The 25,765-nt window shown below is 38.7% G+C and overlaps 1 protein-coding gene across 3 annotated transcripts; it reads right to left on the bottom strand.

Moving 5' to 3' along the window:
* Window positions 1–173: 173 nt before the first annotated feature.
* On the bottom strand, window positions 174–21,253 carry MED1 (mediator complex subunit 1). Of its 3 annotated transcripts, XM_006068549.4 has the most exons (17): window positions 21,005–21,253; window positions 18,868–18,974; window positions 16,304–16,382; window positions 15,086–15,140; window positions 14,849–14,981; window positions 14,117–14,145; window positions 12,113–12,184; window positions 11,548–11,622; window positions 10,986–11,059; window positions 10,302–10,391; window positions 9,239–9,350; window positions 8,591–8,715; window positions 8,225–8,343; window positions 7,205–7,406; window positions 5,402–5,497; window positions 5,172–5,277; window positions 174–3,674 (listed from the first exon to the last, which is right to left on the bottom strand). In XM_006068549.4, exons 1-17 carry the CDS (start codon window positions 21,027–21,029, stop codon window positions 443–445), a joined length of 4,731 nt encoding a protein of 1,576 aa, XP_006068611.1. In that variant the 5' UTR covers window positions 21,030–21,253; the 3' UTR covers window positions 174–442. The 3 variants fall into 3 exon arrangements, with proteins under 3 accessions (XP_006068611.1, XP_025135998.1, XP_025135999.1); XM_025280213.3 differs by lacking the exon at window positions 18,868–18,974; XM_025280214.3 differs by lacking the exons at window positions 14,849–14,981; window positions 18,868–18,974; window positions 21,005–21,253 and having other exon boundaries at window positions 16,304–16,383.
* Between the last annotated feature and the right edge of the window lie 4,512 nt (window positions 21,254–25,765).

The following is a 25,765-nucleotide window of genomic DNA, read 5'->3' as shown; positions in this document are numbered from 1 at the left end:
CTTCATGCAAATGCATCAAGGAATGTATTGCTTTTTCATTTTCTGCCCAGCCCTTCAAATACATGCACTAAAATGAGTTTAAAACATGGCCTAAAAATGGAAAAAGGGAGAAAAAATATATATGAATATTTCCCACAAAACTGTTTCCCACCCTTCCCTCTCCCTAAGCCCTTCCCACCCCCTCCCTTTCATAAGCAAATATTTTAAAACTTTTTTTTTTTTTCTGGCAAAGGAACAAGTGATTTGTGGTAACCAGAATCAAACCCTATGGTCTCTTTAGTAGGGTCCGGCTATGCCTTTCAAAATTCATCCCACTTGGTGTCAAAGCCATGCCATTTAAGATTCTTAAAACACAAAATCAGACCTGTCTGACTCACTCCTTATGATGATTTGCCTATACACTTAGTTCTTCTCTGGCCATATTTTTGCTTTAAATAGGTTCCTAGTTGCCAATCAGGGCCACATCCATAAGATCGTCATCTTCCTCCCCAATCATAAAGTCAGGGCTGAGCCTTGAGGGCCTGTCTGTAGATAAGATTGTGTTACTTGTCATAGACAAGGACTGGTCTGAAGAGATGGGTGATTTAGACCAACTCTCTGGCTTGATGCTATGAGATTTTTTCTTGTCTCGGTCTTTGTCCCGGTCCCTATCTTTGTCCTTTACTTTCTTCTTTTCTTTTTTGTGCTTCTTATGCTTCTCTGTGCTGTATTCTGGAAGAGGTCGGATGCCATCATCTGAGCTAGGACTGTTCTGATAAGATTTCTCTGCTATGGAGGAGCCTGACTCACTTTCACTGTCCAGATTCTGGGGGGTATATGCTGGTGACTTACTATGGCTGGGAGAGCCACGCTCATGCTTTGGAGTGGAACCACTGATGAGTGGAGAGCCATAGTTTTTGGAAGAGGCCATCTGAGGCCTGAGCCCTTCTCCACCACCTTCCCCAGGTTTCTGCAAAGTCACTTTGGCTTTAATGCTGGGGGATCCCCCATCATGCTTGCTGATGATAATTTTTGCCACACCTGTGCTCCCCACATTTTTAGACTCTGAGGTCTTCTTAGATGAATCCACTGAGCCCCCCGAGGTGGAAACCTTTGATTTGTCTTTATCACTTTTCTCACGCTTGCCCTGGAACTCTCCTCCAGACATGTTATGTTTGGAGGACACAGGATGGCTAGAATTTGTGCTCACCCCCATTTGGCCGTCCATTGGGTCTTCACCCCCAGGGCCACTGGTGACAACCCCATGCTTCAGTTTATCTATGACAGCTGTTAAAGACGGCTTCTTATTTCTGCTGGGAGATTTCCCTTTGGAACTCCCATGCTGGTTCTGAGAGGATGACATGGAAGAGCCACTTGAGGAAAAGGAAGAGGAAGATGCTGTACAAGAGTTAGATGACGGGGGAGTTTTCTGAGACAATGAGCCTGAGGATCCTAACCCTGAAGATGACTTCATGCCAGTGCTTGAACTAGTTCCAGACATGTGAGAACCACCAGAACCTGAACTGATAGGGGACTTGGCTTTAGAGGATGGGGGAGTCCCAGGAACAGGCTTCATTGGAGAGGCAAGCTTATCAGAGCCTCCAGGTGGCCTCGAATGGGAAGGGGATATGTTTGGTTTACTTAAAGAAGGATTCATAAGTGATGATGGCTTCCCTTGAGGTTTCATCTTGGTGCTGCTGGAGCCACTGCTCAGTCCATGCTTGGTAATAGGAGAGGAGCCTGGCTTTCCCCCAGACTGGGATGAATTTTTGGACTGGCTAGATCCAGAAGACCCCTGGCTAGAATATATACTGCTACTTAATTTAGAACTTGATGAACCTTCTGATTTACTGCTTTTCATCTTGCCTGAGTTGGAAGCAGAAGATAAGGAAGAATGGCTATGGTGGCTTTTACTTCCTGAGGAAGACACAGAACCACTGCTGGTATACTGACTGTGAGAAGAGGGCTTGCCCACCATCACAGTTCCCTTAGGAATCTGAATAGTAATTTTGGGAATGGGTGGTGTGGCAACACCTGGGGGAGTCTGAGACCTTCCTGAACTGCCTGGAGATTTGGATCCACCTGTACTAGTAGGTGGGGTGAAAGGTCGGTTAGAAGAACTGTGAGATGGAGACTTTCCCTCAGTGTCTGCCTTCTTCCGCTTTGGAGGCTTATCTTTGCTTTTGCCATCATTAGAAGGGGTTCGACTGCGCTTCCCTGGTTTGCTGTCTAATCCTGTCCCTGACAGACTACTATTACTGGCACCATTGCCTTCCTTTACTCTCTTTTGAGTCTTTTCTTTCCCTAAGTCCCCAGTGGTCAATAAAGGACTCTGGCTACCACTGTGATGCTCCATAAGATCTGTAGGCCCCAAAGCCTTACCAGCCACTGCTATAATACTGAAATCAACCGTGTCAGCTTGGCTATTGCCTTTAAACTTAGTCTCCCCATTATCACCTCCAAGCATTGGCACCCCCAAAGTATTTAGTGCCTGAGATGCAAATCCTTTGAAATCATCATTATCTCCACTTTGGCTGCTTTCATCAAAATATTCTTCTCCAAAACCACTTTGGCTCTGGCTGTTCAACAAATCAGGATTGAAATCTACTCCATCAGGAAAAAAATGATTGGTAGGTGAGTCACTACTGGGGCTGCCAGCAGCATCTGCAATAAGGTCAGCTGGATCAGTGTATGGATTTTCATTATTATTGGCTTGAAAGACATCAGGGTCAAAGAGGGCACTCTGAGAATGCCCAGAGCTTGAAGAATCTCGAACAGGGGTGCCAATGGGTGGACAATCGTCACTAGTGCTGGGAAGCTTAGAAGCTTCTTCTGCAATGTCTGAAAGGATATCAGTTACATCTGGGCCAATGCTGTCTGAACTGGATAGTCGGACCATCCTTTGAATACTGGGTTGGGGGTGAGGTACTGGTTGCGGGTAAGTTGTTGGGGGAGTACTACACTGGCTTGGAGCTGGAGTGATGTGTGGCGTATCCAGCGTGTCAGCTGTCATGTTGACATCAAAGATAGGGTTTTGTGAGTCAACATCCATTGAAAATAGCTCCCTCTGAAAGTCATCTTCAGTCTGGTGCTTTGGTTTGTCAGGTGGTAATCTTGATGACTTCTTCTTCTTTGTCTTGTTGCTTCCCGAGCACATTTCCATCCGGGGTGAGCCGGAAGAGGAGTTCTGCCTTTCTAAAGGACTGCTTCCATAAAGGGTTGAGAAATCCTGGGCAGGATTATCTTTAAGAAGGTTCATGAGCATCGGGTGGTTCTTGGTGTTGCCGGCCATCGAAGAGACAGGTGGCGGCGTGTGATGAGGAGGGGTCGGACTCGAGCCAATGGTAGACCCCCCGTTCCCTGTGATTTGCAACAAACTGGTAAGAATTGGGTTCTGAGATACCTTGCTGAAGTCCTCCCCATGGCCCACCGACTCATGCCGATCTTTGATGCTCATGCTCATATTAAACAAGGTGGTAATGGGACCCCCCGGAAAGGTGTTGGTTGGTGTAGTGGTACCACTCATTGGGTTGTTGCCTGTGGTCATGCCATACCCTGGGCTGCTAGCCGGGGGCAGGTTCTTTTTCACCATGTCTTCAACTGTCTCTGCAATGAGGGACAGTGCTGGGGTGTCGGCCTGAATGGTTTCAGCTTTCCTCCGAATAGCCCTCATCGTCACAGGAATCGACATACATCTGTAAAATAAGATGGAAAAAACAAAATGAACAATGCACTAGCTGCTACTTAAACCAATTTTTCATTTGAGATAAAGGCTTTACTTTTGCCTTAAGTAAAGATGTGCAATAAACAGTTTTCATGTAAGGCAGATAACCTGTAAGGCAGGAGCAGTTCTGTAAAATGCCAGAGCTTTGGATATACCCATTCTAAAAAGAATCTGGAGGAAGACTTCCCTGATGGGAAGTGATGGAGTGGCTAAGACTCCATACTCCCAATGCAGGATGCCTGATTTTGATTCCTGGTAAGGAACTAGATCCCACATGCCACACAAAAAAGATTCGCATGCCACAACTAAGAGCTGGCACAGCCAAATAAATATTTTATATGAATGAATGAATAAAAAGAATCTGGAAGGAATTCCCTGGTAGTCTAGTGGTTAGGACTCCAAGCTTTCACTGCTGAGGGCCCAGGTTCAATCCTTGGATGGGGAACTGATATCCTGCAAGCCACACAGAGGAGCCAAAAAAAAAAAAAAATCTGGACCAGGAGGCAATCATCAACCTCCTTTGACATGCCTCCCAAAACAAACCAATCCTAAACAGATGTCCAAATAATTAGATACCATACTGAACTAAAATAAAACTGGTAATAATGACCTCAGTAAGAAAATGCCCTCCTTTGGGGACTTCACATGTGATTAATGGTGTAATTGTATATACAATTTATCTTAATTGATGAACCACTAGAAAAATCTCTTGACCCATCAAATTCTATACTTAAATAGCTTAAATCACCCCAAAGCTATCTGTGAAAAGTACTACCACTGGCAGGAAATCCTTTTTATTTTAAAGCAAAGCACTTTTTATGTTACAGATAAATTTATGTTTATAAACATATTTGAAAACAATTTGCTCTAGACTATGTCAACAACCTTTCTTAAAAGACCAGATAGTAATATATTGACTTTTTAAGAGTATATGGTTTCTGCCCAGCTACTCTGCCATCTTAGCTCAAAAGCTACCATAAACAATATGTAAAGGAACAGGCATGTGTTCATTTACAGGCATGTCTTATGTGTCAATAAAATTTATTTTTATTTACTAAACAGACCACTCGTACCTGCTCTAAAAACTCTTGAAATTACATATTAATGCTTCCAGGAAGCTGAATGGCTAAAGTATCTTCCCACATACTGCTGTTTGACATATTACATGTGTTTTTTACAAAAATGACACAGAGGAAAAGTGAAAAAAAGATCTACATCTTTTTTCAGCTCTCTCCCTCATAAAAGAGCCCTAATACTGGGTCTGAAGTTACCTACTTTACTTCCTATTACTCTTATGAGATTTATAAAATCAAAAACTCATATTGCTTCTAGATCCAAAAGCAGAGAAGTGTGAATTCAAAGCAGTGACTAAATGCCTTCCTCCTAAATTTCTAATTCATTTATTACTGAAAACAGCATTCTTTATACACCTCTTAATGGTACTCTGATGAAAAAGGGCCAGTGCTACCTTTGAACAACTTTGGCAATGAAGTCATCTGTGCAGATGAGTGCATCTGACAGCCCCTTGTAGAGTTTACAGCTCACATGTGTTGAGTCCTGCACATCCATTACCACTGAAAAATAAAACATATAGGAGGTGTTTAGGATGGATTTGGCTTCAGTTTCTGACTTTTCAAGAAGAGATAAAAGGACCAAACTGCTACCCTGAGAGAGGTGCTAGCCACCCACATAACTCACCACACACCAGGGAGTCATTCACAGGGTGCTGAAAAGACACGCTGAAACGAGACTCTGAGAGGGGACACACTTCAAATTGGAGAAGCCCTGGAGAATCTAAAAGGCAAAGAAAAGGATCATAAAATAATCAACCAGATAAAAAGACTTGAGATGTGTAAATAGTAATCATTAATTATGAAATCCTTTCTCTCCCTCACTGGAAACTAAATCCCATATATTTTTTTAAAAACATGAAACCCACTGGCACTCACAGGTGATTGAAGAAATCAGATTCCCAAGAATCTACCAGTTTATGTTATAAATACTCTAAAACAAAGTAAACTTCAGTTTTTTTAAATGAAGATATTTAATCCCTAAATTGATAAAGTCCTTGGCAGATATAAACATCCTGCCTTGAAAATCAATTCTGAAAATAAATGTGGCCAAGAGGAGTTTCTCATTCTATTTGATAAGCAGACATCAGAATCACTGTCATAAACTCTGCTTTCTACTAGTATACAGCTGTTAGCTATACATTCCATAGTTTGGTAAACATGGACGTAGGGAATACAATCTAAAATGATATATTTATGCCAAATACACTTACATATAACTATCATCATTGGTTTCTTAGCCAAACATGCTGAAAGCCCAGAGACAAGAATTATATACTTTCTTGGGGAAAAGTATGCATCTCTGTAGGACTAACTTCATAACTATCTCACAAAAACTCATTTTTAAATGCTCTAAAGCTATGTGGGTAATCTCCTAGGATTGAGATACATGAAACAGAAGGGTCATAAGGATACTTGCACATGTTCTGTGTCATTACTTCAACTTTCTAAAATTTTTCGTTTCTGGAACAATTCTTATTCCCATAAAATATATGTCCTGATTTACCTTCTGGGTTTCTCCTTGCCTACCATTTGAATGGCACCGTTCTATCACTGAAATGTTTACAACTCATGTAAAGTAAAAAATTAACTATGATTAACTAGAGCAGCCAAAATTCATATCAAGATTTCTAAGAGCAAACTGTGTGAAAAACATCAGCATTCCAGAATCCTGGGAGAGAAGAAAAGGGCACAGGTCTCATCTGTTTTTAAGCTATATGATAAAATTCTCCAAAGAAGGTGGAGAAAATATACTCAGGATTAAAACGTGAGAAGCACTGCCTAACAACCTAAAATTTAGGTGTCAAGAACTCTCTTCCTACAAAATCTCCAATTATACCTTATATATATCTTCTGCAAGATTCAGGGCCCTAGGTACCCAATTACACCACTGCATGCAGAAAAACAGTAAGTCCATTGCAAAAAAACTCAGTAGTTTCCATATGCCAATATACAGATTGCTTCCATCAAAATTATCCACAGAGCTTAAACTAGATTCCCAACTCCTCCCACAGAGATTCTAATTAAGTTCATTTGGTATGGAAACCAAATATTTGTAGTTTTAGAAGCTCCACAGGTGATATGATGAGCCACCAAATTAGAGAACTACTAGAGTAATCAGGTGGAGAAGGCAATGGCACCCCACTCCAGTACTCTTGCTTGGAAAATCCCATGGGCAGAGGAGCCTGGTAGGCTGCAGTCCATGGGGTCACTAAGAGTCGGACACGACTGAGCGACTTCACTTTCACGCATTGGAGAAGAAAATGGCAACCCACTCCAGTGTTCTCGCCTGGAGAATCCCAGGGACGGGGGAGCCTGGTGAGCTGCCGTCTATGGGGTCACACAGGGTCGGACACGACTGAAGTGACTTAGCAGTAGCAGAGTAATCAGTACCATTTACCGGTAAATACAGCAAAAGGAAAGGCAGTACCTTCCTTCAGAATAGTTCTTTTGACACAGCTTCCTATTAGGGTGTTATAGGCCACTTGGTGTCTGATCAGATTCAGGATAAGAGGAACCCGGCCAGGGTGCTGAAAGGTGATTTTGCTAACAAGGGTTCCCTGTAGACTTCTACCATCTGGAAGAGGAGCATCCTTGTTGAGGAAATAGCAGTGCTGTTGACCTGGAAGAGCCTGGGCAAAAAGAACAAAGGGAACAAATGCTATTTACTCAGCCACTGTACTCCAACCACAAACTATCCTGAAAAAACAAAACAAAACAAAACACCCTACTCCTCAAAAATCAGCAATTTCTTGCCAATCACTCACTTGGCTGAAAACACCCCTTTTTTCTAAATGTTCTGCCAGTGGTTTCCTAACCTAGTTAACATAAAAATTACCTCAGAAATCTGTATAAAAGGGGTCCCTGAACAGTAAGTGCAAAATTTTTATTTTTAATAACACCCTATGGGACGGGGGAGCCTGGTGGGCTGCCGTCTATGGGGTCACACAGGGTTGGACACAACTGAAGTGACTTAGCAGTAGCAGTATACAGTTATAATGGAGCCAGAATTGAGGAACTGTTACTTTAGACTATTGTCAAACATTCAAATAAATTCAAGTTCAGATGTGGTTTAAAAACCGTCCTTAATTCACTCATTCCAGTACTTTCTTCTCTGTAAGTACTCTGTAGATCAGAAGTTCACAGCACTTGAAAGGATTAAACAGCAAGAATTCTTAATACCTACTTATAAGCTTATAAAAGTTTAGAATACCATTAAGAGACTTTCATTGGAAATTTCAACAATTCAATGTACATTGTTTCCTAACTTGGAAGTTATGTTCTTTTTCAGTACATTTCAAAGATATCTGTAATTTCCTGCCTGACTGAGAAAACAGGACATGATCCGGTAAGCCAAAAGAATGTCTTCTGATTTCAGGTATCCTGTAAAAGGAAGATTCTGATCTTGGGTCCAACCATAATCTACAACAATCCATAACACCTTACTTACAGCATAAAATCGCATGTTGTGATTCAAAGGTAAGGGGTCAGGATCCTTTGACAGTTCAAATTGAGTGATCAGTTCATAGAGGGGTACGTAAGTTGGCTGAGTTTCAAACAATGGAATTCCTGGAACAGCAAAGATCAATATAATCACAGTAAGATGAAAATGTTGACAGCTCAGTTTTCCCTTCATTCACCCATTTATTCAAAAAGTACTTACTAATAAGCATTGACTAGTTCAAAACACCATGATATCTATACCTATCACTAGTTTTTTGAGGTCAAGACTGAAAGAGGGCTAAGATAATGTGAATTTGAAGTTTGCTTTCACTTTTATAACAATTATTAGCTTCTGATGCTTCTTAAAACTCACCTGTGCAGTTCTGAATTTTCTGAACAAATGCTCTAGATACTGGAAGTGGCTGGGGAAATTTCAAGAAGAAACAAGCAGGAAGATCAACACTGTTGGCACTGGTAACTAAGGAGAAGGAGGGAGTCCTTCAAAAAAAAAAAGTGGAGGATTGGGATTCTGAATTGATGTAAAAATGAAAAATCTCAACACTCAGACATGTTTGTATCAGATAAACACATACAAAGGCTATCGAACTTCACTCTTTGAACTTCCTTCCCCCAATTCCAAAATATCCTATTTGTTAACCCTAAAGTATCTTATCGAACATCTATCCTGAAACACATTCTCTAGTTATTAATATTACTCCAACATAGCTCCAGATCAACATAAAGTCCCATAAGAAAATCCCATAGAGCAATCACTAAACCACTAAGCCAGTGGAAGTAGCACGGTTCTCTTCTTTCTCTCTCACAAAAAAACTGTGTTCTATGAGCAGACTTCAAAGAGGAGCATGCAAATACCGAAAAGAGAAATCAAATGGATAAAACAAAAAGCCCACCCCTAGAAAGTCAAGTGTGGGAAGAGCCAAGTAAAAGTAATACTTGTTTCTTATTGGGCTTAAAGTTGAAAAAAATGGACTTTGCTACCCTAGAATTATATTTCACTTACCATTTGTTGTCAACTGGATGTGATCCCATAATTAATGGTGCAATTGGGAGTTTATACATAGCAGATGTTCCTTCGATTGTCACTGATGCATTCATGCCCAAAGATCGAGGAACTGGGAAAAAGAAAAAAAATGGTATTCTCCAGAGTAACACAAATTATAAGGATCTTAACATTAAAAAAAAAAAGCTAGCTTCTGTGTAATTTGTCAGCCCTAATTATCAGATTCTATACCTATATACCTTAGAAATGCTACAAGTACCTTTCTAACAAACCAATAATTCTGTTAGTAAATAATACAAAATATAGGAAACAATGCAGTCTAAGGAAAACAATTTTAAAGACCAATTACCAATATTAACTTATTTTTTCCAACTTCAGAATGCATTTAAATAGAATTATGACTATAGTAAGTCAATGATTGAAGTTAAAAAGGGGAGCAAAATGAGGTATTAGGCCATTTTTCATTAGGTTTTAGTCTATTAAAGTGCAAATACAGGAATTCCCTGGCAGTCCGTGGTTAGAACCCTGTGCCTTCACTCCCAAGGGCATGGGGTTCCATCTCTGGTCAAAGAACTAAGAACCAGCAAGCCATGTAGTACACCCAAAAAAAGTGCAAATACAAAGTAAGATCCATTATTTTAGTTCTTTAGTAAGTTGGTTAACTTCTTTACCATTAAAGTAATGATTAAAGCAAATTTCAAGTCAGATCATTTACATTTTCTCATTCACTCATTTACTCATTCAAAACGACCAATTAAGCCTTTATTATTATGTATGTATATCCTATGGACAAGGAGCCTGGCAGGCTACAGTCCATCGGGTCGCAAAAGAGCCGAGCATGACTGAGCAACTAGATGACATATATACATATGTATATATGTATGAATGCGTATGCATATATCAGAAGCAAACTCTGGTAGAAATGGAAAACTTTGATACGGATGGCATATTTACTTGGGAATAGCAAACCAGAAAGTAGAGGCAGGTCTGGGCATTCAAATTTTTTTAAATATTTTTTAAACACTGAGCAAAACCTTTAGTTACTTTATACTGAAAGTCTTACCATTATTCTCATGCAAAATGATAGGGGATGTTGTCTTATCATCCAGCAGGTCAGAAGGAGAGGCATAATACTTCAAGTTCATTAAATGACCTATGAAAAATAAAACTTATCACCACTTTATCAGGTAACTTACAAATAAAGAAAAATATTCCCTTCCTATAAACCTATATACAAGAAATTAGTTTAAAATATGAGAACTCATGATCCAAAGCAGCTTGTGAAATATGTCAGAAGCATAAGTATTATTTCTAGCAGCAACAATTTATTTCACAATTAAAAAATATGAAAACTAGGGGAGGGCAAGTATTGACACCTTAGAAACCATTAAAAAATACACAAATGAGAAATGGGTAAATTTGGAGTCTGGGATTGGCAAAGACAAACTATTACACAACAGTGTCCTACTGTATAGCACAGGGAACTACGTTCAGTATCTTGTAATAAACTATTATGGAAAAGAATAGGAAAAAGAATAAAAGTATGTACAACTGAATCAGTTTACCATATACCAGAAACTAACACAACATTGAAAATCAACTACATTTCAATTAAACAAAAAGAAAACCATCACAAATGACTAGTAATTTTCACCTTCTGCTTATAAAACCAAGAGGAAATTTTAAGTAGTAATCTTTCAACTAAAAATTAGGTTTTTTTCTAAACAAGCAAAATAGCATCACATACCCCCACTTCTTGGAGTGAGATAGCCAACACTTCCATGAAGAATCTTGTCCAAGGGACCAGCATTGGTTGCTTTCCTGCAAGACAAATGATCTATGTTTATTTACATTTAAGCCCTGAAGGTATTAGTATACAATGTCATAATGAGTTCAGCCCTTACACATCTTTTAATTCTATCCTAATGACTCTATCTTGGGCATTTAACAATTATAGTTCACCCTCAAGGTGAAGGGATTATTTATAAGAATATACCAGTGTGTAATATGGTGAACAAAAATTACAACTATAATATTATTTATCAGAAGGGAGGCCAGGTTTCACAAGTCTTCTCATAAAACCTATGGAATACCAACCAACAACTTAGGGATACTGATATTCAGAAAATGGAATGCAATCATTTGGGAAGTGAAAGGATATGGACAAGATGTACAGTACAGGTAAAATACAGATGCATAGTAACATACATCTATAATACATATTTTTTAAATAACAGAAGCCTAGCAACCTATAGACAAAAAACTTTAAGAACAAGGTCAAAGAGAATTGATACTTGAGCCAGTCTTACCAATACATAACTGCCATTTTAGATAGATCCTGTTCTAAGGATTGGAGAGCCAAGTACATTTTAGTCTTCAGTTTGCTGGAAAGTAAACAGAACAAGAATTAGTTAACAAATATACATATACACAAACACTGAAAGCCTAGAGAGCAAATCTACCTTGGAAGCAACTTAGATATTTATTTAAAAAAAAAAAAAATTAAAAAACAAAATCATTAGTGATCTACCAAAGCTAATTTTTATCTCTACTTAAAAGACCAAGCCAAGTAAGCAGAATCCCAATTAGGTTAAAAATATAAAACCAGTCCCATGACAATTTCTTTCAGCCTAGAAATCAATATGCTGAAGATACCTCAAGGATTATAATCTACCTTTTAGCACTATAATCATTAATGCAGATACTGTTTATTTAAAATACCTTTAAAAGACATTAATTTAGAAGCTGAGTTATAGACTGTCAGAATGAATAGAAATTACAAATGAGCTAGGGCAGAAGACTTGGCAAATTTCTAAGTACAAAATGATTTATAGATTTATACTAATTTTTCAAACAAAAGCAAAAAATACTTACTTGTCCCCTGGAAGGTTATAAAGATTAACAAGACCCTTAAGGTGCTTAGAAAATTCATCAAAATTTTTTTCCCTGTAAGATGTTCAGGGAAGAGGAGAGAGGGAAGAGAATAAAACATATAATTACTACTTAATCTTATCAGCAAAGTCCCAAAAATCAAGGCTATATAAAACTAATCTTAATAATTTGCTTTTATTTTTTCCCCCCAGAGTTTTCTAGAATCAATCAAAAGTTGCAAAAGAAAATACAATGTTCTCCTTTCTCTGCTCCATTTTTTGGGAGAAGGTGCTAATAAACAGTATAAAAGATAGTCAAAAAGACCTGTTACCTCATATACTAATTTGTTCTTAAGTAATGAGACTTAGTTTAAATAAAGCACTTCTCCTCTTAATTTGTAACTGAGATGACTGGATGTCATGAGGAAAAAAAATCTTTTAGAGAGAAAAAGGAAGTAAATAAATTAGGAAGATAGGACACTTTCATGTATACATTAAGAGCAGAGAAAAGAAATGAACAGTGGGAGAGAGATGGGAGACCTAAGTAAAGGCAGAATAGGTAGTGTGGAGGCAAACGATATATTTTAAAATGTTCCTGTAACAATCCTATAACAAGATTTACCCCAGGAACAAGAAACTACTACCAGGAATCCTGGCATCCTAAAACCTAACATTCAGAGATGGATTCTTAGTCAAATAAGCTTTTATAGGCAGGAATCCAACACAACTCAACAATTCTAAGTCTCTATATCCTTTTTCAAACTTTAAAAAAAAAATGTCTGTTGAAAACTGTACTGCTCTGACAATGTCAGATACCTGATCAGGCATTTTATTGAATACTTACTGCCCAAAGTGCCATGAAGACACTAAAAAGAAACAAGAGCAACAGCAAAATATATTCCTTACCTTAAAATCATCATCTATATAGAGTGATTAAAAATACCTGGTAAAGACTAATATTCTTTCTAAGGTTCCCACTTCCAAACATGCTTACAAATTAACTTTAGAACACCATCAGTCCATAAACTGGTACAGTCTCCTATTCTACATTAGAACCAGAAATACTGATTTCCTGGACTATTCTGATAATACATCTTTGCTAGACTTATTGAGTAAATGAACTCATAAAAGGTTATTTTTTTATGTTGCATTGCAATTTTTCAAAGCTCATTCAAATCTGGTATATTTGGTTGTAAGGACATTAAAATGATCACTGGAAGGCTGAGTGTAAAACTTATTTCTCAATGTTAAACCTGTAAGATTCCTCCCTGTGATATCTGATAACTTCACTATATTTAAAACATAAAATTGATGTAACAACTTTCTCAAATTCCCAGAGAGTTAATTCTGGGTTTAAATTTAAGCATGGAAATCTCCACTCAATTAAAGGAGAAAAGATAAGCCAATGACAAAAGACATCAATTACTAAAAGAGACTGTCTTCAAGCCTAGCACTTTACTATGATTTGGGACCCATAAACCTGAAATATAAAACAATTTTTCTCAAAGTGAAAAAAAGTTCTTTCCATAGTATAGACTCAATTTTCTCAAGCTTTCTCTAATTCAATAATTAGGTTCTATTTATTTTTGTTCCACAGAGAATTTCTAAGGTTAACTCAGTAGTTCTCAACCAGGAGTGATTTTGTCCTCCAGAGGACGTCTGACAATATCTGGAGATATTTTTGATTATCACAGATCAGGAGGTTATCATAGATCCTAACTAGTTGGGAGAAACCAGGGATGCTATTTAACATTCAAGAATGAACTGGGCCCAACCCAAAATGGCAATACTGTCAAGGTTGGGAAACCCTAGGATAGATGGAATAGAGTGTAAAAAAAAAAAAAAGCTAAGTCAATTCTGAAAGTGATCAAGTATAGACTCTGAAAAATCTTGACCCAAGAAAATAAAGTTGTTCCTTAGAAAAGTAAATTCTGACCATTCTCAAAATGTAACTATAAAGAACAGCACTGTCTGCCACTAAAAGGGAATGTAAATGTCAGCTGCTCACCTTAGCTGCTGTACAAGCTCTGGACAGCTCTGAAATTAAAGAAATTATGTTAAAACTCTAAACTACTTTAAGATGCTTGAAGACATCAAAAGTTTTTTTCTTTTTTATTAATAACACATGCTTTATAACAAAAACATTAAAACTATTAAAGGTCCTTATATTAAGATATCAAAGACATCTTCTTCCTACTTGGTAAACCATGGGGTTGGGTCAGGAAATTAAAAATCAAATATATGAAATACTTTATAAAGGAATCAACTTTCAGTTGCTTGTTTAAAACATTAGGACCTCTCTTTAAAGCCATCCTTGGAATTCATATCCAACTGTCTGGTTATACACCTGTTACATTCGTCTCTATTACAGGGCTTTTCAGAGACATTAGCTACATACAAGATTATCTGTCCTTCTTGATTATAAGTTCTTTGAGGATAGGAATTTAAATTGTTTGTATCCCCAGCACCTATTGTTCAACTGCGGCTCATGTTTGTTGATATGAATTGGAAAAAGTTCCTCTGGTGTTTCTTCTTGTCAAAGCCTTTGGATGATGTCAGAGATGGACCCAGAGTATTCTAAATTCCACTCTACAGCTACTGATGTTGTAGCCCATCACATCATCTCTACAGTGGCTCGTGAAAAAACCTAAACCCAAGCTATTTCAAACCCCAACAATATCTTTAAAAATTAATGTCCCTAAGTAAACCCCACAGATTCCAGTGAAATATCAACACATACCACAGGATTCTCCCCATGGTGAGCCACTTTTACATCACAAAGCTGTCCTGCAGGATCTAACTGCACTTCCACATAGAACATATCTGACGTGATGTAACATTCAGTGCCACTGGCACTGAGATGAGAGCCCAGTCTAGCAGGAACAAATCAAAACAAAAATTAATAGAAGACACATAAATAAAGCCACCCAAAGTCAACACTAAGTTAAATATTTCTGCCTACAGATATACTACTTACCCATTCTGTCTTGCTATAGACTCCAAACGGTCAGTCATTGCTGGTAAAGATGTTACTACAAAAGGGTGAAAAAAAGGAAATCACAAAGCATGCTCCAAATAACTTAAATAGTATTCTTCAAAGACAGAAACATCCTGAGGAGTATATCTGTCCTTCCAAAGCCATAAACACATTCAATAGTCCAAATACTTGTAATCTGCACAAAGCTTATCTATAGTTCAAATGCTTATAATTTGCACAAAGCTCACTGATAAGGCTTAGCTGCAGCCTAAGCAATAAGGGTCAAAAAAAAAAAAAAGATCTATTTGAAAAAAACTGGACCTTTCTCCTTTCACTTTTTCTTTACTCATTTGGGACAGGTTATCTTTAAAGACGGAGAAGGCAATGGCACCCCACTCCAGTACTCTTGCCTGGAAAATCCCATGGATGGAGGAGCCTGGTAGGCTGCAGTCCATGGGGTCACTAGGAGTTGGACACGACTGAGCGACTTCACTTTCACTTTTCACTTTCATGCACTGGAGAAGGAAATGGCAACCCACTCCAGTGTTCTTGCCTGGAGAATCCCAGGGACTGGGGAGCCTGGTGGGCTGCTGTCTATGGGGTCACACAGAGTCGGACACAACTGAAGTGACTTAGCATAGCATGTATCTTTAAAGAAGACATACTTAGGGACTTGCTGGTCATCTAGTGGTAAAGCGGGTATGGATCCAATCCCGACTCATTTATGATAATCAGTGTAAAACCTGTTTGTCTGTTTTTACTCTCATTTTTCCTTCAAAACCAGACAGGAGTAGTAATTATAAGCTTGAATAATCAAGCTCATGACTTAAATTTCATGTTTGCTTTCCTGAAAACATTTTTTTCTTTCCTCTTTTCATTTTCTTATGAAAACATTCTCAATAAATACTGTAAAAGTCTTAGAGTCAAAAAGTCCATCTTCTTATTGAGTTAATTAGGAGAGAACATGTGAAGGAAAAAAATTTCCCCCTCCTATATGCTACCTTAGTTATCCTTCATCAATTATTTTTTGAGTCTCTACCAGCCTTCAAAATAGAATAAAAAATAAATGTTTCAAAAGTTCAGGTAAAAGTTCATCTCAACTTCATAATGAAATCAAGAGTGAGACCTACCTATCTCAATTTACATTTCTAGTATAAAAGTCTTTCCTAAACTGGAGCGTTTTTAAGAAGTTAGCATATTTCAACAATGTTTACAAACCTTTGAGAGCTTTCTGCAATGTCTCCAAACAGCTGACCAAATGTTGGTGCCCTCCAGAACTCATTACAACCCTCTTCTCCTATATTAAAATAGGAAAACATTTGAGGTAAAAAATTAACCAAGCCAATAGTTTTTGGTAAACACATATATTATTCTAGAAATAATATTTCAGGAGTCTACAGATTATGAAGTAGTCTATATACTCTATATTTCTTATATATTCTAGATAATCTATAAATTTTTAATTGTTATTTTGTCCATCTGTCCAAAAGAGGAAAGGTTAATCTACTGAATACATGGATACACCATATCTATATCCATGAAAGGAGAAAAAGGTATTTTCACATCTAGGACTTCTCTGGTGGTCCAGTGGTTAAGATTTCATGCTTCCAAAGCAGGGGATGTGGGTTCAATCCCTGGCTGTGAGACTAAGATCCCACATGACACAGTGCAACCAAAAAAAAAAAAGTCTACAACAAAGGTATTTCCAGATCTAAAATAATTAGAAGAATCAAAATGTAATAAATGAAATCAGCCTCCTGCAGAAGATGACTATATCCTAAGACTCACGATGGGGTGGCTCAAATTTGACAATTCCCAAACCTAATAAGGTGATATGCATGTAATCTAAGAAATACAACCAAACCTTAGTCAGACTACTGGGCCAGCTAAAAAGTTCATTTGGATTTTTCCATGTTACGGAAAAAACAGAATGAAATTTTTGGCCCACCCAACAGACTGACTCTAGGAAACAAGATCCATAATCCAAAAATCCAAAGAGCAAAAATTTAGCATAATTTTTCTAAACCTATTCAAGGAAGCAGTTTCTCTCTGTACAACATTCTAGTCCCCAGAAGTATGAGCAGTTTTATGATACAAGGATAGGTTTTGAGGCTTTTCCACACCCTAAATCCATCTCTCTTGGCTCTAATTCCATGCTCCCAAACATCTGCTTAATTAATAATCCAGATTCCTTTATACCTTAAATAGACAAGGACTGTGTCCATTGCTCTAGACAATGGATACCAGTATTTTGTTAACTGGAAAGACAAACCCTCATTAATAAACAGGCATTCTGACTTTCATGTTAATCTACTGAGATTTTGTTAGTATGTCAGTTTTAAAAGGGCTTCCCCAGTGGATCAGCAGTAAAGAATCTGCCAGCAGTGCAAGAGCCACAGGAGACATGGGTTTAATCCCTGGGTTTAGAAGATCCCCTGGAGGAGGACATGGCAATCCACTCCAGTATTCTTGCCTGGAGAATCCCATGGACAGAGGAGCCTAGCAGGCTACAGTCCATAGGGTCGTAAAGAGTTGGACATGACTGAAGAGACTTAGGATGCACACACACAGTTGTTGAAAATTCTTCAAAATCTTTTACACACCAATAAAAGTACGTTTCTGAATCTGCAAAAGTGACAAGTAGACAATGGAAGGTATAGTGACCTAACCAAGAACTGGTAACCCAAGAGAGGGTCTTAGTAGCCACCTGGAGTCCTCTAGCTCATGATGTTTCTCTAATGACAATATCATTTAGAGGTGGTATCTCAAACTAGAATATGGCTGCCTTCTAGTAAAAAAAATGACAACCTCTGAATACCCAGCCTGGAAAAATTGTCATTAAGACTTAAAAAAAAAACTACAGATCTTTTTTATGTATAAAATCCTGAGCCAGAAGATGTCTGTAGAACTTAGTTACAGAAATCTCTAAGCAACATGACATTTTGGTGTCCATTATCTCATTTGATCTTTACAGCAAAACTGTGTGAAAAAGCAAACTGGTGTTGCTCATCTTACTCAAACTGGTGTCTCTACCTTCTAGATGAGGAAATTGAGGGTAGGAAAAAACAAGTAATTTGTCCAAGGTTATACAGGTAGTAGTGGAGTCAAGATTAAAATAAAGGTTTTTTTGACAGCAAATTCAGTTCTCTTACTAGTGCTGTGCTATACACTCACCCCACTCCCTGTATTCCACTTAACTAAGGGCTTCCCATACTGATGAATGCCTCAGGAAGGAGAAAGTACTGTAGAGAAAATCAGAGTAAACAAGTGAAGTTAATTAAAAATGACTGCAAACTCTACTACCAGTATAGATACAATGAAAGTATTAACACATTAGAATCAAGGAGCTTGACAGGAAGTAAAAAGTAAATGTTTCTCTATATCAGGCTATCACGTGTATCTTTTTTTTTTGGCAGCGCTGTGGGACTCGTGGGATCTTAGTTCCTCAACCAGGGATTGAACCCAAGGTTACAGTAATGAAAGCTGGGAATCCTAAACACTACGTCACTAGGAAACTCATTATGCTTTATAAGTGTGTTTCTTACAACTTTTGCCTAAAATATCCCAGCTTACTATAACTCATGGTTAACAAAATTCTATTAACATATCTTCTTCTTAGGTAGACTCTTAAAAGTTGAAAGCCATCCTGTTCGTATGATGTTATGAGAAATACAACTGAAGACACACCATAATAACTAGCTAGAAAAAGTCTACATAGGCAACTCAGCTTATCAAATAATTTTCTAAGCACAACGCTTTATCCAGTTCACCATAATCCTCACCATGACTTGACGCACAAGCTTAATGGTTTCACTCCAAGGTCTATTTTGGTTAAATTTTGCATGGAGCCGTTCCAAGAGAGAACTCATCTTACTCAGCTTTTCCGACTCTAAGATATAAATCAGAAAACATCATTAGCAACTCTTCGTTCAAGACCTTCCACAGTTTTTCTTGCAAACAAAACTCCCATACTTCATCCTGGTACGAACTCAGTTAAAATCTTTTCCAATATCATTTACTTCAAAATACACAAAGAATTCATTTCTAATAACAAGTAGACAGAAATTATGGGCCTAATCTAACAAACACTGTAGAAGGGGACTGCTTTCTCTTCAGACTTAATGAGAAGCAAAAAAAGAACCACCTCCAGTCCTGAGGATCAAGACTACTGTTTAACGACAAAATAATTTCATGATATGCATGAAATCCTTTGCATGACATATGCAGAGCATACATTTGAACATGGCCTTACTATGGTTAGTTGGTTTTCAATGTGAAAATACAACTTTCTTAATTTTATCACATAATTTTAATAGATCAATTTGTAAGTATTATCAAGAAAACAAGCTTCATTTGCCATTCAGCTATTTCCTGTGTGAATTCAAACTGTATGAACAAGGAACATGTCAGGTGACTAATGGATGAGTTTCAGGCAAAGGTAAAAGAAAGGTAGAAAAGAATGGATCCCAGATACTGTTTGAAGGAAACTCCTACAACCTCCAACACTCTTGTAATTCTTTTAACTGCTTAACATGAGCAAGGACTGTGCTGGAGACCAGCAGTGCAAAAATACAATATGCCTGAGATGACATCTGTGAGGGGGTGTGGATAAGTTAATGTGAAAATAACCATCACACAAAGCAAAATGAGATATGCTCTTAAAAATAGACACATTACTATCAAAATTCAAAGGAGGAAAAGTGTGTAATTAGTTTAGGGATGTTACAGAAAAGATGTCTTGAAAGATGAATAGAATGTCAGCAATCGAAGTAGTGACATCTTCAAATAGAGATTCAACTCCTCCTTCCAAGGCCTTCATCTGGAAAACTGTTCTTGGGGCTGTTTCATCCAGTTTATGATTCTGGAGTAATGTTTGGCAATTCCCACATTTAAGACATTCACTCAGGCACTATTTTACATCTCAGAGACACAGCAGTGAGCAAACTAGACAAAATTCCTGCCTCACTAAGATTCCACTTACACTTGTCATTCCTCTGCACCCTTTTTCCTTTCTCCTTCAAACACACCTCCCTTCTCTCCGTTGAGAAGGCCGATGATAAATATCTTTACAAAAATGCTTCAATGAAACTTTTTTTTGAGCAACTATTATGCGCCCAGAGAAGGAAACGGCAACCCACTTCAGTGTTCTTGCCTGGAGAATTCCATAGGCGAAGGAGCCTGGTAGACTCCGTGGGGTCACAGAGTCGGAAACGACTGAGTGACTAACACAACACAACATTACGTGCCCAGGACGATACAATGATGAGTAAAGCAAGCTCCTGCTCTACTAAGCTCAGAGTACATTGGAGAAGACAAGAAAATAATCGTGTATCAATAGAACTATGTCCGAAATGCTAAGGGAGCATCTAAGCTGAAGTGTGGAACTTTAGAGAATATAAAGTTACACAGAAAAGTGTTTTACAGCAGTTCTTAGTTCAGATATTTAAAGACTGAAATTAAAAGCATTTTTAAAATATACAATACCACAAGATATGAACACTGCGACATTTTTTAAAACTACTGGCTTTTACTACCGTAAGGCCCTAATCATTTCATTCACGCCAAAACATCTTACAGTACTTTGATATACAGCGTTCTATTACTGTTTTATATCATCATTCAGATTTCTCTTCTGAAGAAGCAAGTTTTACATTAACTTGCCCGGTCTCCCATCTTTTTAGGCTAAAAAATGCCCTGAGGTCCAAATGTTGCCCCCTGCCAAATAGGAAACCTTCACACTCAAGTTGGGAGCCCCCATCTCGCCAAAGTCGAAGCTCTCCATCACCAAGGAAGGCAGTCAGACTAAAACTCAGACATATCCCGCCTCCTAAATCCTGAGCCCTCGGGAGAGTGGCCCCCGCGGAGGCATTGGCTCCCCCAGCTGTGTCCCGCCCCCTGATTTCCCCCTCAGTCACTCACCCTCGGTCTCCCCCTGAGCCTTCATCCTGACGGCGGGGAGGGCCTAAATCCTACACAAGAGGATATGCCCTTCCCCACCAGTAATGGAGGAACCAAGTTGGTTCGGGCTCCCGGGACGCAGGGCACCTGCAGTCCCACTCTTCCAGGGAAGACTCAGTCTGAAGTCCCCGGCGGCAAGAAGAGAAGGGTGCTCGCGGCCGCCGCCATCTTCCCCAACGGAACTTCCAAAAGATCGCGAGATTAACCGTGATCCTGCGAGAGAGAGACAGAGAGAGAGGAAAGGGGCTGGGCACCAAATATCGCGAAAAATGATTTATACGTTGCTTCTCGCGAGATTATCCCCACCCTGCCTGCTCTCTGGGTTGTCTCGGATTTCTCGGAGCTAGGCGTGGAGCTTGTGTAGTGGTAGTGTTCAACACCTCTGCGGAAGTTGGCACTTTCGATTTGGCTTTCAAGCAGTTTGCAAAGTAAAAGCCCCAGCTGTCTTTACTGAAATACTAGCTTTTCGAAGAATATTGCTGTTAGGAATATTTTATTAAAACTTCCCCTTTATTGAGATACTAGACTTTGGGTCTTTGTAACACGACGTCCCAAGGTAGCCCAGTACACTTAATTTCCATTACTGAATTTCCTTTTTAATTTCAGAAATATTTTTGTTGAGCATTTTCAATATATCTGAGGACGTGGAAGATTTTGAATTAAGAAAAACTTGTTTGCAGCAGTCATCAGTTCAGGTGAGTCGCTCAGTCGTGTCCGACTCTTTAAGACCCCATGAACTGCAGCAGGCCAGGCTTCCCTGTCCATCACCAACTTCCAGAACTTGCTCAAACTCATGTCCATCCAGTTGGTGATGCCATCCAGCCCTCTCATCCTCTGTCGTCCCCTTCTCCTCCTGCCCTCAACCCTTCCTAGCATCAGGGTCTTTTTCAGTGAGTGGAGTCTTCGCGTCAACCAGGGGGCCAAAATATTGGAGCTTCAGCTTCAGCATCAGCCCTTCCAAAGAATATTCAGCAGTCATCAGATACTGCTAATTATGTTTAGGATCCCAAAGGTGTTCACAATGGATTGTATTTTTTTTTTTTTTTTTTTTTTGTAGTCAGTAAAAGCAAGCAGGTTAGCTCACGCTCTACACTACAAATCACAAAGAATGTGTGGTCCTGTCTCTTGTATCAGTAAATTTTCACGAAGAGAAATCTGGATTAATACCGAGAAGTTAGTAGTTCCTGCCCATTGGAACAAGAGCCAGGCTAAAATACAATTCTACTAGCACTGGGTGGAAGTTCTTAAAATAGTTAAGGTTACTCTTTTTTTTTTTTTTTTAAATACATCCTTGAGAATAACTGCTGAAAAGTCGGATTTTACCTAATTTGCTGTAAGGATATTTAGCAGTGGATTTCCACTGGCTCTTTAGTCTCAGACTTTTCCCCGTATTTCAAAAATGATATGCAAACATCCTCCAAAACAATTCCTGCTGGTAACTACAGTTCAGATGAACAGACAGATAAGAACAAATCTTTATTTGTAACAGGCTTATTTCGACAAAGATATGTGTAACCATGCTCCTTGAAAGTAGAATTAAAATTTACTTCTTGTCTATTCCTCTTACCCTCATTCCTTTCAGTCACTACACAGAGAGTTTCTTGAGGCAGTAATTGCCCCTCATTTCGAAATCCCCACTACCTAGCATTGTACTTGGGCTTAGTAGGCAAATCTTTTACTGGTGCTAAAATTCCTCTCTAAATCTAGCCCTTCTCCCCTTGCCAAACCCCAACCACACTGACCTTCCACCTGCAGACAATTCCTTCACTCCTTCCTCTCCCAAGGTCCTTGAACAGGCCTTTTTAACTGCAGGAAGGCTTTCCCCTTCTCCATTCCCCCTCATGTCACTGAGGCCCTCTTATATAGTTCTCAAAGTAAATGTCTCTTGATGTGGACTAGAGATGCAAACTTTCTCTAAACCCTGACTTAATAAGGTCCTCTGTTATACTATTTCAGTACTTGATTAAGTACATGATGATGTATTCAATGTCTGTCTTCCCTGCTAAACTATCAAATCTAGGAGGGCAGCTGCACTGGGTCTATTTCTTTCACTGCTGTCTAGTCTAGTGATACTGCCTAGCCTAGTTCCTGACACATGTCAGAGAGTCAATGCATATGTAGATACAAATTGACAGGGTTGTCAGATTTTTTAAAAACAGAACACTCAGTTAAATTTTAATTTTAAACAATTACATTTTTTAGTACAAAAGTATGTTCCAAATATTATAGAATATAAATCTAGCAATATTAACATTGAAGAAGTACAGAGAGAATTTATCCAACTGAGAATTTCCAAAGATAGTTCATATTTAAAATACTGTGGGAATTCCCTGGTGGGCCAGTGGTTAAGAGTCCATGCTTTCACTGCCAAGGGCCCAGGTTTAATCCCTGGTTCAGGAACTAAGATCCCACAAACTGCCCAGTGCAGCCAAAAAATAAACTAAAATGCTGTTTCAACAAGCATCTGTGGAGTCCTAATAACCTGTGTATTAGAAGCTGGTAATATACACTTGACAACACAGCCCTAGCCCTTGATGGGTTCACCTGATTTAGAGTTCTGAAAATATGAACAGTCACTGAAACTGTAGGCACTCAAAAATATTTTGTTAATTTACTCATGTCCAAAGCATGACTGTTGAATACATAGCCACAGTTTCTCATGCAAGCTCTTTATACAAATGAACAATAAATACTGTACTAGAGTAGCTAGGAATTGTTAAACCATATAAAACTTGAAAACAATAAACTTTACCAAATTTTAGTCACAAAATAGAATGAGAAGTTACTATTTCTCATCTGAAAATGCAGATGAAATGACATTGTCGAAAATTTGTATTCTAAAATAAATATCCCTGGTGGCCCAGTGATTAAGAATTTGCCCATCAAGGCAGGAGACATGGGTTTGATCCCCCAGTGGGTGAGGGAACTAAGATCTCACATGCCGCAGGGCAACTCAGCCTGAGCACTGCAACAAAGATCACCCATGCTGCAACTAAGACCCAATACAGTAAAAAAACAAACAAACAGACTTTTTAAAAAGACATCAATTTTTATAAAACAAAAAGTCAAAATACAGGACAGCTGCTGCTGCTGCTGCTACGTCGCTTCAGTCGTGTCCAACTCTGTGCGACCCCATAGATGGCAGCCCACCAGGCTCCGCCATCCCTGGGATTCTCCAGGCAAGAACCCTGGTGTGGGTTGCCATTTCCTTCTCCAATGCATGAAAGAGAAAAGTGAAACTGAAGTCACTCAGTCATGTCCGACTCTTAGCGACCCCATGGACTGCAGCCTATCAGGCTCCTCCATCCATGAATTTTCCAGGCAAGAGTACTGGAGTGGGGTGCCATTGCCTTCTCCGATATAGGACAGACATGTCATTAAATAAGAAAAGTAATTCAAGGTATACACACACCAAGAAGAGGACCATGGACAGATTTTAAATGAGTAAGCTTTGAGGGAGACTTCAAAGGCTCTTAAAACCAAAATCTAAACTAACAAATTGGACTTGGGGTGAGGGGAAATTATTATAACTTTAGCTAAATATTTCCTCTTGTGTAGCGCCTAAAGAGAAGCTTTCTGACTTGCTTTGGGGGACTTACAGGGAAACTACAGTCATCACCTGACTGGCCACTTGGGCTTCCCAGAGTTACCCTGACTCCCTGCCCTGGGAGATCATGAAACAAACAAATCATGCAGCCCTGGAATTTCTGAGTTCAAAGTTTTCCTGTAGAGTGAAGCAATCCTTATTCTACAAAGGCATAGTCCTCACCATTTGTTGGACCAATACCAGCAGTTTTTAGTATGTTTTGTATTTAAAAATCTAGAGAGTCAAAATGGCTTAAAGGCTTAAGGATCTAACACCATAAAACTCCTAGAATAGAACATAGGCAAAACATTCTCTGACATAAATTGTACCAATGTTTTCTTGGGTCGGTCTCCCAAGGCAATAGAAATAAAAACAAAAAAATTTTTTTAAAGAGGACCTAATCAAACTTGCAAACTTTTGTACAACAAAGGAAACCATAAAATAAAAAGACAACCTATAGACTGGGAGGAAAGCATTTGAGAATGAGGAGACTGAGAAGGGCTTACTTTCCAAAATATATAAATGGCTCATACAACTCAATAACGAAAAGACAACCCAAGCAAAAATGGGCAGAAGACTAAAGAGACATTTCTCCGAAGAAAACACACAGATGGCCAACAGGCAGGCACAGAAAGATATGTTCAACATGGCTAATTATTAAAGAAACGTGCAAGTCAAAACTACAATGGTTTTGATTTGTAGTCAAAGCCATTTGACTGAACCTAATGGTTCAGCAGTTAAGAATCCACCTTGTAGTGCAAAGGGACACTAGTTCAATCCTTGGTCCAGGAAGATCCCACATGCTGTGGAGCAACTGAGCCCATGCACCACAACTACTGAGCCTGCTCTCTAGAGCCCAAGAACCACAATGACTGAAACCCAAATACAGACTGCACAGAGCCTGTGCTCTGTAGCAAGAGAGCCGCTGCAATGAGAAGTCCTCACACTAAAACAAGAGTAGTCCCCACTCACCACAACTAAAGAAAGCCCACATGCAACAACAAAGACCCACCACAGTCAAATAATAAGATAAATAATAAATAAATACATAGATCTTAAAAAACCCACCTACAATGAGGTACCACCTCACACTGCTCAAAATGGGCATCATTAAAAAGGTGACAAATAACAAATCC

The sequence above is a fragment of the Bubalus bubalis genome, chromosome 3, assembly GCF_019923935.1.
Source record: "Bubalus bubalis isolate 160015118507 breed Murrah chromosome 3, NDDB_SH_1, whole genome shotgun sequence".
In the NCBI taxonomy this organism is placed as follows: domain Eukaryota; kingdom Metazoa; phylum Chordata; class Mammalia; order Artiodactyla; family Bovidae; genus Bubalus; species Bubalus bubalis.
Note: the sequence above shows the minus strand (reverse complement) of the source record. Positions and strands in the feature narration are given on the sequence as shown.

What these genes read in the sequence shown, in the direction of transcription:
- MED1 (XM_006068549.4), bottom strand. Translation starts at nt 21,029, where the DNA reads ATGAAGGCTCAGGGGGAGACCGAGG. An exon ending in ATTGCAGAAAGCTCTCAAAG is followed by an intron (nt 15,141 to 16,303) that starts GTTTGTAAACAT and finishes ACCCTTTTGTAG; the next exon opens with TAACATCTTTACCAGCAATG. An exon ending in TCTATAGCAAGACAGAATGG is followed by an intron (nt 14,982 to 15,085) that starts GTAAGTAGTATA and finishes TGTTCCTGCTAG; the next exon opens with ACTGGGCTCTCATCTCAGTG.